General features: G+C 44.4%; 1 protein-coding gene across 4 annotated transcripts in view; it reads left to right on the plus strand.

Moving 5' to 3' along the window:
• The window catches only part of Pigr (polymeric immunoglobulin receptor), a 28143-nt gene continuing 12945 nt past the window's right edge, over positions 1–15198 (plus strand). The window contains exons 1-4 of one of the 4 annotated variants that reach the window (XM_063272039.1): positions 164–305; positions 1258–1329; positions 5756–5838; positions 8228–8325. In XM_063272039.1, coding sequence (XP_063128109.1) covers positions 8253–8325 — 73 coding nt within the window. In that variant the 5' untranslated portion in view covers positions 164–305; positions 1258–1329; positions 5756–5838; positions 8228–8252. 4 annotated transcript variants of the gene reach the window in all.

A 15198-nucleotide genomic window follows, 5' to 3' on the forward strand; every position in this document is an offset into this window, starting at 1 on the left:
CCCCATATCCTGAAGCTGCAACAAAGGAGGATCTATGTGTGATGGTGTCTCCCTAAGTACAGGGTAGAATGAATGGAGCCAGCCAGGAGAGCAAGGATCTGTGGGAGTCACGTGCTCTGGCTGGCTACCTTGACTATGGGACAGCGGCCCTTTAAGAGCCAGGTGCGGGTCAAGCCAGAGCACAGTTTCAGTTTTGACAGCAGTCACCAGTGCCTCCCTGGAAGCTTCTAGAAGGGCAGGGGCACACACTGGCTGGCAGGCTGTGCCCGAAACTGAATCACCTGGAAAGAAGGAAGTAGCTAAAAGTAAGTGTGCTTCCTGGGATACTGGGATAGGATGCTTCTTGGGATATTAGCTTAGGTGATCCACCGCTTTCCCAGTTATCAGCCTCACAGAGAAGGTGAGGAGGGCAGGGCAGATGGTGTGACTGTATGTCACAGGGAGTCCAGGGGTAGATCCCAGTGGTCCAAGGAAAGGCAGGTATGTACACTGGCATGCCTCAGCCTTTTCTGCAAAATATCGTAGGTGAGAAGAAAACATCTGTTTCCCCTTAAGCCCTAATCCCCTTATCCTCCTATAGTTGCTGACTTACACAGTACCTGATCTTTCCAGCCTTAATCTGTAAAATGGGAATTTAAAGATAACAGTTGTCACTGCTGGACAGAGTGGGTCCAAAGGAGAAAATATGTGTAAAGTGTAGCAATCTAGTAATAAGTTGGAGGCACCTTAATTCAGTTCCACTACTCAAGAATGAATTGAGATCTGGATGCAGGTTGCACAACAGAGCACATAGCCTCGGCTACCTTTTGGAGGAGGCCACATTCAATTCTTTTTTTTTTTTATGGGCTTCTCTGAGGCTCTAAAATCATTTCTATTTGCAATCTAGGCTTGCCTCCCCATATTCGTGCCACTAAAAACAAGTATGCATTGCGATGTCACTCTGCCCCGCTTTAAATGGAGAGCAATGTCCCTGCAGAGTAATAGAATAAGTAGAGAGCAGAGCCACCTCCAGGGTGCAGGCAGCAGCCCTGTGCCCGATGAACCCCCTGACCCAGCACCTAAGCAACCACCGGTCTCAGCCCTCGCAGCCTTACCCCATCCCGACAATATTCCTAAGCCAATCCCAAAGGACAGTACCACCAGCCTAGCTTCATCCTCGGCACCGGCTCCATTTGTGTAACTGCCACTATACTTCGATCAAGGAGACACACACATTTTGTAAGACACTTTTTATTAACCCTCTCCCCTTCTGCTAAGGGATGTAGCGCTTTCTTGACTATCAAGAGGGATGTGCCAGTGCCGGAGATTTGGGGAGAAGGCATCTATCTGGTAGGTGAAAGTAGAGGCTTGGCCATGTGTGAATCTTTCCACTCATGCGTCTGCCTGCCCTGGATGTGGTGTCGTAGTTCAAAGAACTGAACCAGGAGTCAGGAGAACAGCCAGCTCTGTGACCACCACCTGCTTCCCAGCACATCTCTAGATCTGTGGGGTTCATTCACAAGAAACCCAATCACTTCAGCTTTTCGTTCAGTAAATCCACTTTCCCTGGGGCTTCACAGCTTCATCTCCTTCCCACACCTAAACACCAAGGAGCTGGGGAGGGTAGACAGCATTTCATCTCACAGTTGAAGCAGCTAAGTCTTCATGCGTTAATGTGAAGGAAGTAGAGTCATCCAGCAGTTCCAAACAATATCTTGATACACCCTTTCTGATATGGTTTTAAAGGTCCTTTGAGATCACCTAGCAAAGCAAGCGACTTAACTTAAAAAAATACATGCAACTAGAACACACTTTTAATCCTAATACTTGTGGGGCTAAGGGGGAAGGTTGGCAGGATTGTGAGTTAGAGGTCGGTCACACAGAGACTCCATTTCTAAAGTAATTAATTAATTACAGGTTGAGTATTCCCGAATATGTAATTCTAAAATCTGAAATGCCAATATCACACAAGCAAAAAATTCCACACTAGTTCTGGGCACCAATTATATATATATATATATATATATATATATATATATATATATATATATATATATATATGTATGTATGTATATATGTATATATGTGTGTGTATGTATGTATGTATATATATGTATATGTATATGTATATATATATATATATATATGTAATTTTCTTCAGGGTATGTTTAGACTTGGATACTATTCCCAAGATATCTTATCAGATATCTAAAAATAGCCCAAAACTTAAAATGGAGACCACTTCTGATCCTAGCATTTTAGACAAGGGACGCTCGACCTATACATGTTTGCACTGGGCTCAGCAGAAAACATGACTCTGGGTACACTGAAGCCAGGATCCCAGAGTCGCTGGCATCGACACAGCATAGCAGGAGTGGGAGAGCTTTGGCATAGATGTAACCAGACTCAGGAAACAAAGGTAACACTCCTCACCCATGCCCAGTGCTAAATAAACAATGACCAGGGTTTTCAGGAAGAAAGATCTCCTGGCACCAACTCCAGGTCCGGTGACTCTTCATGAGAATTGCCTTTCCAAGGAGAGAACAAATTGACTCTCTTCTCCAAAGCTGTTCTGTCTGCCCCTTCCTCTTCCTGCTGGTTCCTCTAGCAGCCAGAGCCCCTCCAGCACATCAGTCACTAAGCTCCTATGCCCTTTTGTAATATTTATTTTTTATTACTTTAGTGTGTGTGTGTGTAGTGTGTGTGTGTATGTGTGGTGTATACATGTGTATGTGGTATATATATATATATGCATGTGTGTGATATATACATGTGTATATACATGTGTGTATGTGATGTATATATGTATGTGCGTGTGTGTGGTGTGTATATGTGGCATATACGTGTGTGTATGTGTGTGCTATATACATGTGTGTAGTATATGCATGTATGTGTGTGGCATATACATGTGTGTGCATGCTGTTCAAGTACACAGCCCGTACCTATCATGTGAGAGCCAAAGATCTACTCTGAGTTCTGGGTATGTTCCTCTCCTGTTCTCACTTGGGCACTTACCATGGGCAGATGACTTACCTGTTTGCACTTTAGGCCCTGCTTCCTGGGGTAGCTGTGAGGATTAAAAAGTTAACATCAAATGAATAGCCTAGTAAAAGCACCAGTGGAAGGGGAAGCCCTTGGTCCTGCTAAGACTGAACCCCCAGTGAACATGATTGTTGGGGGCAGGGCGGTAATGAGGGGAGGATGGGGAGGGGAACAACCATAAAGAAGGGGAGGGGGAAGGGTTAGGGGGATGTTGGCCCGGAAACTGGGAAAGGGAATAATATTCGAAATGTAAATAAGAAATACTCAAGTTAATAATAAAAAAAAAAAGTTAACATCAGTAAAGGTCTTGGAAAGAATTCTCATGTGTTCTTTTAACTCAGGCCACAATGCTTGTCTCCAGAGTCATGGTGCTCGATCTAAATATAAATAGCTCTCTCCAAGTCTTGATAAGATGCCCAGCTAAGAGTCTGCTAGTCCCCCTTCACTCTTTGACCCAAAGAAAGAGAAGACCTCAATGATTTTGTAGGGGAGGTGTGGGCGAATTAACACTTTTAATCCCATCACTCTGCAAGGACTTTGTTATTTGATCTGTAGAACAACCCTCTATGATAAAGAATCTTATTCCCTTTGCAGAGGAGGACCTGTAGGCTCAGTTTAAAAGCCCACACAGACCCCAAGTGACAGAGTTGAAAGCTAAGTGCTATCTTTCCCTCTGTTCTCCCATAGAAAGGCAGTTCCTTTCCAAATTAGAAGAGTCTGAAACTCTCATACACATTTTATAGATGAAAGCATTGTGTCAGTATATTCTACCCGAATGTTAGACTTTTATTCCTTATCCTCATGAGAGAATGGAGGGCTGGACCTACCAGTTTCTCTTCCATCCCTAGCACTCTTCTTTATGTGCCAATCTCCAAGCTCATGCTACTCTGTGCTCTACTCCTGGTCTGTGAGAGGTGAAAGTGATAATCCCACATGGACGTAGGCAATGCTCTTCCTGGAATAGGAGAAGGGACTATTCAGTTCCTGCCAAGGAAGAAATAAAGAGAAGCCAGTGCAGCCAAGCCGTCCCCGCCCTATTCTTCTCAGCTTCAGGTTGTCTGACTGTTTCAAGTTCGTACTCATGAGATGCCAGAAAGTGTCACGCTTGGCTTCTGGTGTTCTTAACTCGTGTTCTATTTCTCCTCTGTAGCTCCTGGAGTTTTGGGAACTCCATCTTATCTTCTCCTGGGCTGTGAAAACTGTAGGCTGTTTAGGGGATACAGGAATAGATAGCTTACTAGCCAAGCTAGTAGGGCCCAGGTGTCCCTTCCTGTAAAGAGGAACTTTAGAGATTAGATGAGCAAAGGTTTGTCCAACAAGCTGAAAAGCAGTCACTTTAACCAAAGGGGAGCCAGCTAAACTGGGTTTATGAGGAGGGGGGTAAACTCTACTCCGTTGTGGCCGTGCTTCTGCTCCAATCTGCAAACTTGAGGAAACAAACTCAGTAGAACACAGGCAGCCTGGAACATCTCAGCCACATCAGTGGAAATACAGCTCAGCCCGAGTTCCAGTGCAAGTATAGTTACTATACTAGTGAAATAATCCACTCAAGAAAGTTACAGAACACCACACTTATTTAGCCAACTAAGAGCACAGCAAGTCCTCTAGTGGGCCGAACAAAAGTAGGCCTTGCCTGCGAAAAGACTCTTGGTGCCCAGACAATACATAGAGGGTAAGGTTTTCAAAGTCAAAAGGTTACAATCACACCATACTTGGTGTAGGCTGTGGGTCTGTACAAAATAACCCTTGATCTTGTAAAACATCACACAAACTCATCCCTCTAAGGCGTGGTTCCCAACCTACCTAACGCTTTGACCCCTCAATACAGTTCCCCATGCTGTGGTGATCACTGCCCCCCCCCATACAACCATAGAATTACTGTTATCACTACTTCATAACTTTAATTGTACTTCTGTTATGAATCATAAATGTAAATATCGGATATGCAACCCTGTGAATCAGGGTTGTTTGAGTCCCAAAGAGGTCACAACCCACAGGTTGAGAACTACTGCTCTAGAGGAACGAAACTGTTTCCGTATATCAGAATCCTTTCTCAGCATAGAAACAGGGCCCTTTCGGTGCTGTATAACACTTCATTAATTGGGGAGAGAAGCCATTTGCTAACAGGAAAATGTAGCTCCCAAGTGGAGGTGAAGAGTCAGGACAACCTTACCTTTCCTAAGCTATTGCTCCAGCATATTTCTAACCCCAGAGAACTGATCTCTGGATTCACGCAAGAAGTGATAATAGACTCATGGTCCGGTTCCAATTCTGATATAGGTCTTGGGGTCAAGAATCCCTGGCCTTTAGATCTCCCATCTGCACCAATAAGATAATAGCATTTATCCCCCGGGATCTGCGGTAATACATTAAATCATGTATGAGAGGAGCCTAGGAAAACATCTGGTGTGGGGTGCAACAAGTAAGTGCTTTCTTTGCTGTTTCTTTCCTTTCTTAGATTCAAATCTAATCGCCCTGCTCTTGGGGCCTCCCTAAGTTCTAGATCACCTGGACTTTGGGAAAGGTTTGACTGAGGTGAAAATGACTTAAACATTGGAGTCTTTTCAGCTGCTACTAGAAAACCTGCTCCAAATTTTAGCTCTAATTTGAGAGAGAGAGAAAGAGAGAGAGAGAGAGAGAGAGAGAGAGAGAGAGAGAGAGTTCACATTTAAAAAAAAAAAAGTCTCCTGCCCAAAATGGGCCTTGGGAGTAGACTCTTATCTTTCTTGCCAAGGTGACCCTCCCTGAAGTTTTCCCTTCTGAATGTGTGCACCCAGTGCTCTCACACCTGACTTGGAGCTACACACAAAATTAGAGGTATGCATGTATCTCCCTACTTCCAAGCTGATCAACCTAGCCATCTAAATGTGTCACAAAATGATTATAAGCCAAGGCAAGAAGTCAGGTCCCTGACCATGGAAAACCTGCTACCTGTTCTCTGTAAAACAGGAAAGTCAGTTTACCTACCCAGAAGAGGGTAGCATGCCCAACTGGTTCTGCTTCATGAATATTAGAACTCGCTTTTCTAGTCTAGGACATGACTGAGAAGAAGGGATAACCACCATTAGTTTGGGCTCTTAAAAGCTGTAAATGTTTGGCCTTCCCACCTGTGACTGCACCCAAGACCAACACAAGGGGCAGGTCCTGGGGACTTGGCACCACCCGTCCCAACTGTTAGGGAACAGATTGGCCTCACAGCTGCTCCTATCTGGAAGCTTCTGGCCACTCAGATGACTCCAAGCACCTGATCACATTCAAATTAAGCTCAGTTTGGCTAAGGTTCTAGGAGTTTATTATTGACTGGGTAAGAAATCACGGGCCATTAACCCTGATAAAACAGCCTTTAGTTACCATCTGACACCCATGTCTGTCCCCAACCCTGCCCTCACTCTTCCAAAGAACTAGAGGAACAGAATAGCTTTATCTCTAAGAGGAAATAAAAGGGTTTCTTGCAGGGAAATTCCCTTGGGGAAAAGAAATAACTAAGATAAACAACTCTATTGCCCTTGGCTCAGCTGTAAAGGGAGTCTCTGGGAACCCGCAGTCAGGGGCAAGCAAGGAAGAGATAATACCCAACCTGCCTTCTGCTTACAGTTTCCTTATCTTTATGAGAATTCATTATTGTCTATTATCATTGTTTTTCTCCTTTAAAAGCTCCATCAACTCATTCCAAAGTTTAAAGTCAGGCAAAGTCCCCAAAGTCTGTTGGAAAATGGGGGAGTCCCCTCTCCTTTCTTCTGTCGTCCTCTTGGCTCTAGAGTCTAGAGTATAGTCTGGGTCCATGAGATAATACAGCCTCGAATGGGCCCAAGCTTCAGTCCTTTCTAGCCCTGGACTATGGACAAAGTCCACATGGGTTGTCTGTGTCCTACATCTCTTTCTGACAGAACTCAACGGACAGGAAAAGTGATATCTCCATTTTGTCTCTGACCCTATCATGGAATCGTTAGACATCTTGGGCAGAACTCATAATCTCAAGCTCTTAATTTTCTTGTGATTATGTCTTTCTATCTGTCTTATTTCAAGGGTACTTGTAAAACTCAAATGAATCATTTTGGGTCTAGAGGAAACTCTAACTCCCCAAACTCAAAAAGGCAGTCCAAATATCCAGAAATGGTCTCAGCCTGAACTATAGGAGGCTGTCTGGTGGCTTGACAAAAGTCAGCGCTCCTCAGGAACTTGTAACACTGGTTCCACTTGTACCAAAAGGAGTCATTTCCCTCACCTCTGGTAGAAGGAACATATGGCTACCTGTGGTACCTATTAACTTATCAAAGCTCATGCTGGCCTCGAGGCTCCTTCAGTATCTAAAGAACACACCCTAGCCCCTTCCCTACCCTAAAATCCCTCCAGCTCATGGGCTTCTTTCTTACAGCTACTCTTTCTCCTTATAACCCTGCTATTTTTGCTATGTTTTTATGTCTCCCTCTGTCTGTCTCTGTCTGTCTTTCTGTGTCTCTCTGTGTCTGTTGCGCTCTCTCTCTCTCTCTCTCTCTCTCTCTCTCTCTCTCTCTCTCTCTCTCTCTCTCTCCTCAACAAAAACCTTCCTCTTAACCATTCCATGGAATGGTCATGCTATCAGTTTCAATAGGCATTGTAGCATCCAGTAGAAGTGTAAGATCAGAACCCTGAAGCAGAGGAGAGGCTGACAGAATAAATAAGCCAGACAAGCCAGGGCTCAGATTTCCCCCAGCCCCACTTTACCCATTCTCACTTTTAACCCTTTTGTGACATTCACACGCTTTTGTATCCTTTTACAAACACCAGACTTGTTTAACTCTTCTTCCTGTCTCAGTTTGCTCAACACCCACCCCAAAACACGTCCGCCTCCTTCACCTCCATGGGTGTAGGGAGGGGAACTGACAGGGAAAGACAGGACCATGTTATGGTGTGCCCAATACTGAGTCCCACATGGCAACAAAGAACACCATCCGCTTCCCTCACCCAAAGGAGCATGCAGCCTAGGTAAGAAGACAAAGATACTTACAACTATTGAAGAGCAATTAAGAGCATGTATTGGGTAAGAGGATGGTTTTTATTGTAGACGAGGGAAAGAAAGAGGAGAGGAGAACCAGGAGTCCTTAGCTCTGAGGAAGAACCATCTATGCATCATTTCTTAATTCAATAGGATTTACACAATTTCTGGATACGGAAAGCAAATAGGTGTTACAGAGGAACTTCATCTACATGGGTTATTGTCTTTCAGCATCTTATACAAGAAGTGAACCAACATGCCGCAACCTCCTTGGAAGCCACAAGCGATGAGGCTCTCCTTGTTCGCCCTCTTGGTAACTGTCTTCTCAGGTAGGTCTGATGGCCCCAACTCCCCAGCTCAAACTCTTTCTGGTAGACTTCTTGATCCTGACTTCATGGAGACCACACACACACACACACACACACACACACACACACACACACACACACACATATCAGAGTTACCCCCAGCAACGTCTCTCGCAAGATATGTATCCCTTTAAGACACAGTCACACAGGGCCAATGCAGAAAAGGCATGGCTAAAATCATCCGATAAGCACTGGTAATCAGAGACAGAGATGAAAATGCCTAATTTTAAGGCCAGGAGACTGGTAAAGGGTCCACTCTAGAGGGAGGAAAAAAAACAAAACAAAAAAAAAAATGCTGACCTCAAGCCAAATATCTTTTCTGAATTGTGTCATTTAGGGGAAATTAACTAAATTAACTAATTTTCCTGGTCCTTAATGTTCTCAGTGTAAGAAAGGAAATCATTTACAAAGGGAAATTATAAATCAAATGCAGAACATTCTACGAAAGTAGTGTCAAGATGCCACTAGCTTACTACTGATTGTCTTTAAAAAGATAATTGTTTATGAGTTACTATTGTGGAATTCAGGACCACAGGAAAAGACCACAGATGCAATTTGGATTATAATTTAGCTAAATTTATTATTTTTTTTTCTACCAAGGCAACCATCTCTAAGTCAAATCAGAACCGTGCCACACCACCAGGATGGGGAAAAGGTTTTAAAGGCAAACACCACGATTACGCCACTTGTGTGGAATGTACAGCTAGGCCAAGAATTGTCCCTCTCCCCCAGCCACATGAGGAACTGTTTCACTCCCCACTCCCACAGCTACACAAGAAACCGGTCCCTCTGCCCACAGCGATAAACAAGTTTGCAGAAACCAGAACAAGCTGTTAATCATTTCACAAAAGTTACACAGTTTAGGAGAGGAGAAAAGGGGTTGGATCTTTTAGGAATTTAGGTCAGAAGCCAATGACCACTAAAATGGGCGCCTGTTACAAAATGGAATTTTACTAGCTACCACATTCCCCATGCCTGCTAAGGTACGGGTTGATAATGAACATGTAGGACCATTTTAGCATGACTGTTTTTTATTTTCCTTTCTTTAATGTATGTTCACCCGCGGTCCATTTAAAATTCCAAGGCTGGTCATAACACCAAGGAGCAGTAGAAGAGTAGGTTCGGCAAAGGCAGTTGAAGTAATCCAAGAGGCACCATATTGCTATCAACTAGGGGCCTGGCAGACTCCCTCGCCCTTGCATCTAAGCGTTTCTGGACCATGCTTAATGGTTCTAGGATGACTCCTGTGTCGTGAGCATAAAAACAGGTTTTTCACCTCATGCAGCACAAAGACTCCCTCCTTAGGGAATAGCAAATGTCATCCTCAGCCGTCCTATAAAACCACTTCTGTTAAGGAATCCTACTTGTTTTTCTAGTTGTCCAGCAGAATTGTTGAGGCGCTTGGTGTCCTGGTCTTCTCTATTGTTTAGAACTTTGAAGTCGTGGTCTTGAATAATTAAAGCCGCCATTCCGAAGGCAGCCAGGTCTTCCTCTAACTAGACCTTGGCCCTCACAGTGGGAGTATCCTATATACACAGGCTACTGTTTTCTGAGCTCCTCTACAGTGTACACATCGACTTGGGGAAGGATATAGGTTAGAATGTAGAGATTTCCTTCCTGTGGCCAAAACTCTAGATATTCAGCAGTTATGCCTCCAATGAGGTCAAATGTGCAGGCCCACCATGTTCTCTAAAGGAGCCAGGAAGTGCATTCTAATGTATTCAGACTCTTCTGTGTACATGTGAGCACTGTGGGATTAGCCACAAAGGGAAGCTGAGTAACTGTAAGTTGAAGATGTTAAACAAGTACCTAGTCCTTGGAGGTCTCCTAGGGCAAGCTTACTTTCCTCTGGTTCACAATTTAAATTCTCAGATCAGGTGGCAGTTGGAGTAACTGAGAGATTGACACCTATCCCCCTTTAAAATGGAGGCCTAGAGCCTAGGCAAAACCAACATTCACTTCCCAGGTTAGGGAGGATATTCATCAAGGTGTGTGTAATGTCCCCCAAGCTTGAGGACATTATCAACATAACCCGATGTTGACTTACGTCCTTTTGAATTACAGTTGAGGTTGAGTCTATGACCATATAATCTTTGGAGGAGACTGAAGGTTGATTTATTACCATGGGCGTAGTGGTCCAAGGAGAGAGGACAGGAAGGGGAGACACCCTCCTCTTTGGTAAAAGAGGCAGCTGGCTTTTTTTTAAACATGTTTTTGGTGTTTGGGGGGGTTGTTTGTTTGTTTTTGAGACAGAATTTCTCTGTATGGCACTGGCTCTCCTAGAACTAGCTGTAGACCAGGCTAGTCTTGAACTCACAGAGATCCGCCTACCTCTGCCTTCTGAGTGCTTTCTCCAACAAGCTCGGTCTCACAGCTTGCTTCAGAACAATAATAATCTCCTTCCTGCTGGTGGTAATGGACTGGTCCATCAGCTGGACATAATGGAAAATGGTTTCATTTACTATATTTTTATCGCATCTTGGGAGTGACCACCACATCAACTCAAACATACTACATTTTAGAAGTGATCGATCCTCATCTTTTTTGTCAGCCTGGACTGAATACCCCTTAAAGGGTCACATAGATCAAATATAAAAAAAGCAGGGAAGGCATTTTGGAGAATATGCATTATTTTTCTAGTTGCTGACCATGGATAAAAGATGCATGATCCTTTTGACAACTCCCAGTCCCAAACCTTAACATTTTCAGTGGGCCAAGTATAAAAGATATCTTTCAAGATTCCCAACATTAGTATCTGAGTCTTGTGAATGAAATGCACCTTTAGGGGCAGATGACAATTTTGCATTACTCTCCATTTTTCTCCTTTCTTTTGACTGGTCGTGTCCATCTTTAGATGAGAGTGGCGGATCTAAGCCTTAACCCCCACTATCTCGATGGCTGTTGGTGTTGTCACGGTCACTGGATATGGCCCCTTCCTGGAAGGTTCAAGGTTCTGCTGGGCAGGCAAAGGACACACACCAAGTCCCTGAGCTGGAACCTGTACTCAGGGGGTGGTGGCGCGGGTGATAGGTAACACGGATATCTTGGATCATCTGTTGCAATGCTTATGAGGACTCGAGGAAGAGTAATTAGACATTTCAATAGTCTGTGGCGGCTTTCTCTTTGCAGGAATAAGTGGAGGCTACGACCAAAGATTATTTCAAAATGTGTCGCTTATCCCAGTTGGGGGAAACTCTGATTCTAAAAATTACAGTAGGAAGTTGCTCTAACCACCCCTTGCCAGTTTCTGCCCAGATTTAATTAATATCTCTATTAGTCCTGTTAACTCTTTCTATCTGTCCTGAACTCTGGGGTCCACAGGAGCAAGACTATTTACAGTGTATTCTAGCATTTTAGTGCTTGAGAGACTTTGACCATGAAGGTAGGCCATTGTCAGAACCCAAAGAGGGAAGAAGACCAAATCAGGAAATAATAATCCCCGTCAGTAACTTTTTAGGAACCACAGTGGGTGTATCTGACTTTGTGAGAAATTTTCTATCTTGGAAAAGTACCTAAAAAACCTAGCAATTACAGATAACCAAATCTTGTCAGAGTAACTTCTATAATCCAACTCCCAGTGTTCTCTGGAACTAAGCCCCTTCCTTGAACATCCTGAGGTGCTATTGTTTCTTCTCTTGGATTCACCTCGGCACAGGGGGCACATTGTGGGTAATTCATTCAACTCCAACTCTTTCATGTAGGTGACTGCGAAAGCACCTGTCCCTAATTAATTCTTTTAATTTGGTTGATCCCATAATGGCTTTGAGAGAGGAGGAGAGGACCCCAAAGCTTCTGGTAGAATGGGGGCCCCATGTGGAACATCTATGAGTCCTCAGTTTTAGTGAACTCCTACTGTCTGGATCATTTTTCTTCCTTACTGATGTACACATGTGGAGGGCCTAATGTTGAGGTGGCCTCACTTACTTTGTGACTATTTTTCTCACTTTAGCATCTGTAAATCTGTTGCCTTGGTTTTCTACCAAATCTCTTTTTGTGTCTCAGCAATGGATAATAGCAAACTTCTGTGGCAGCCAAAAGCTTCTCCTCCTTGTTTTTGATCTTTTCTGCAGAGGTCAGCAGGCCCCACTTCTGGTACAAAGGACCATGGGTATGTTGCAAAGGTGTGCAGCCTATGGTACAGATGTCGACAGTGCCTAGGTTAAGGCTTATCAGTTCTACCTTTTGGGCTGATGTCCCTTGAGGCAGAGGTTGCACCCAGATCACCTCTGAGTGTCACTAAAGCCCCTCCTGCATACCAGAACCCATCCCGTACATAAGTGCTTCCATAGGTGAATAAGATTGTATTTGTCTGCCCAAGGGGCTTGTCTCAGAGGTCTAATGGTCCATACCACATGTGATTGATGGCCTGGGCACAGTAATGCACTAGCTGTTCTTCAGGGTCAAGTAGGAGGGAAGCTCGGTTTAACCCTGCAGAAGGTGAGAATCTGATCCTGGGTGCATCTAAAAGAAGAACCTGATGGTGGATGAGATGAGCTCTGAGGCTCCTCCAAGGAGCATCTCAATGGAGTGGGAAACTGTGACAACCATTTCCTTCCTATTCCATGGTTAGTTTATCAACGGTCTCCTTTAACAGCAGCCTTTAACATTAGTGCTGTGGCAGCAATGGCCTGGATGCAAGTTTGCCATCCTGCTACAATGGGATCTAGACATTTAGACGAATAGGACACAGGCCTTTTCCAGCATCCAAAAGTTTGAGTCACTGTGCCTCTTGTCGTTCCTCCACAAACAACTGGAAGGGTTTATCAATGTCAGGTAGCCTGAGCACTGGGACTCACATCAAGGTTTCCTTGAACCTTCGGAAAGCCTCCTTTTCTTTGCCCTCCCAACTCAGGGGTATCATTTCCTCACAGGCTCTTGTATAATGGCTTTGCTATTTCCACAAAGCTGGGCACCCACATTCTGCAGTTTCTAACTGTACCCAAGAATTCTCTCACCTACCTTTTACCCTGTGGCTCAGGGATATCCAGAATAACATGGATCAGGCTTGAGGGCAGGGTCCTCTTGTTGCTGCCCTCAATGCAATTCCCCAGATAAGTTACCTTATTAGAGCACACTCAGGCCTTTTTAGCAGACACATAGTAGCACAGCTTCTGAAGCCTTTCAAGGTTCCTCTGTGGGTTTTTTGTTTTTTGTTTTTGTTTTTTTTTTCACTTCTCCAGGTAGGGTGGTGATAAAGAGATCATCCACATACCGCAAGAGGGCGACATTCAAGTACCCTTGGAGGCACTCAAGCAGATATGCATTGAGAACCTCATCAGAGGAGGGGAGTTCTTAAACCCCTGTGGGTAGTCAAGTCCAGATTAATTGGCCACTGAACCCTGACTCACGGTATGTCCATTCAAACACAAATATTGGTTGGCTCACAGGTGCCAGAGGCAGAGAGAAAAAGACATCCTTAACGTCTAAGATGTCATATATAGTTTTTCCTTGATCTAATAGAATGAGCAAAGCATAAGAATTCGGTACTGTCTGGGGATAATGTCCACTCTCTTACTACTTCTTTTAAGATCTGAACAGAAAGATAGTCTTTAGTGCCTTAATGACAAGGAGCAGAGGAGTCTTTCAAAGGGAGTGGCAGGGAACCAAAATACCGGCATCTCTAAGGCAGTTGACACTTTCTAATGCCTGCCTTAGCTTCTCTTGAGATAGGGTACTGCTCTACCCTTATAGGCAAGGCTGAGCTTGAGAGCTGAACAACTGGTGGCCGGAATGAGGCCAGTCCAGGGGAGTTGGTTTCACATTCTAGGGAACATTAGCATTGTTAGGAAGGGGTCACCTGTTCCCAGTTCCTCATTACTCTTTTCTGTCATTTTATATTCTTCTGATAAAGGGCAAGTCACCAAGATCACTGGGCCTGGACTCCTTAGGTCCAGAATGGCTTACTACTTCTCATTGAGCATGATGGTGGCACCAAGTTTTCTTAACAAGTCTCTACCAATGAGGGTGCTCAGAACAGTACCTCATCCAGGGTTCACTTCTTAGGTGATGGTCGAAGCATAGGTTCCAGTCCCTGTGGTTCCTTGTATGGTGGTTCTTTTCCTTAGTAGGGGGGGCCAGGAGTTGAATTAACACTGAGTAGGCTGTACCCATAGAACCAGAATTCTACCCCCTACTTTTCCTGTGACCATGCGCTCCTGGGGGCTCATTAGTATAGAGCTTCAGCCCTGCCAGTCTGATTCTGTCATTTTGAGCATTTGCCTCCTCTTTCCTGCCTGCAAGTAGGGCATTTTTTTCCTCTGTCCTCCATCTTTGTAATATGTGTATTGGGCCCTCTCCAATCTGGATCAAGGCTGATTTGGTCTTCTAAGGTAGGTCGCCTTTTTGTTTTTATCAGGCACTTCTCTGAACATCACCACCATGATTCTGACCAGTCTTCTGTCTTTCTTCTCATCTGGATCTCTGCCGTTAAATGTTTCTGAGCAATTCCTAACTATGACCTATTCATTCCCTCAAGATGTTCTCATTTCTATAACTTCCTGTGAATATCTGGGCCCAACAAGTGACAAAAGCAATATTAATGTCCTGCTGGTTTCCAGGGCCATACAGATGTATAGAGGTAAACCTCTGGTAAGCTTCCTGGAGGTGCTTCAGGAGCCCAGCAAGAGAGTCATGATTCCCCTGAATACCTTTGAGAGATTAATTGGGGCCTCTGCTCTCATTCCAGTCACTAAGGTCTAGCAATATGTGTCTAGTGCCCCCTTATCTTGGTCAGTGTTGGGTTCCCAGTTTGGTAAAACTGAGGGCAATATTCATTCACATCTTTCCTCTGCATCTACCCTGGTTAACCCTGGACCCATCACAACCTTCCTGGCT

The sequence above is a fragment of the Rattus norvegicus genome, chromosome 13, assembly GCF_036323735.1.
Source record: "Rattus norvegicus strain BN/NHsdMcwi chromosome 13, GRCr8, whole genome shotgun sequence".
Classification (NCBI taxonomy): domain Eukaryota; kingdom Metazoa; phylum Chordata; class Mammalia; order Rodentia; family Muridae; genus Rattus; species Rattus norvegicus.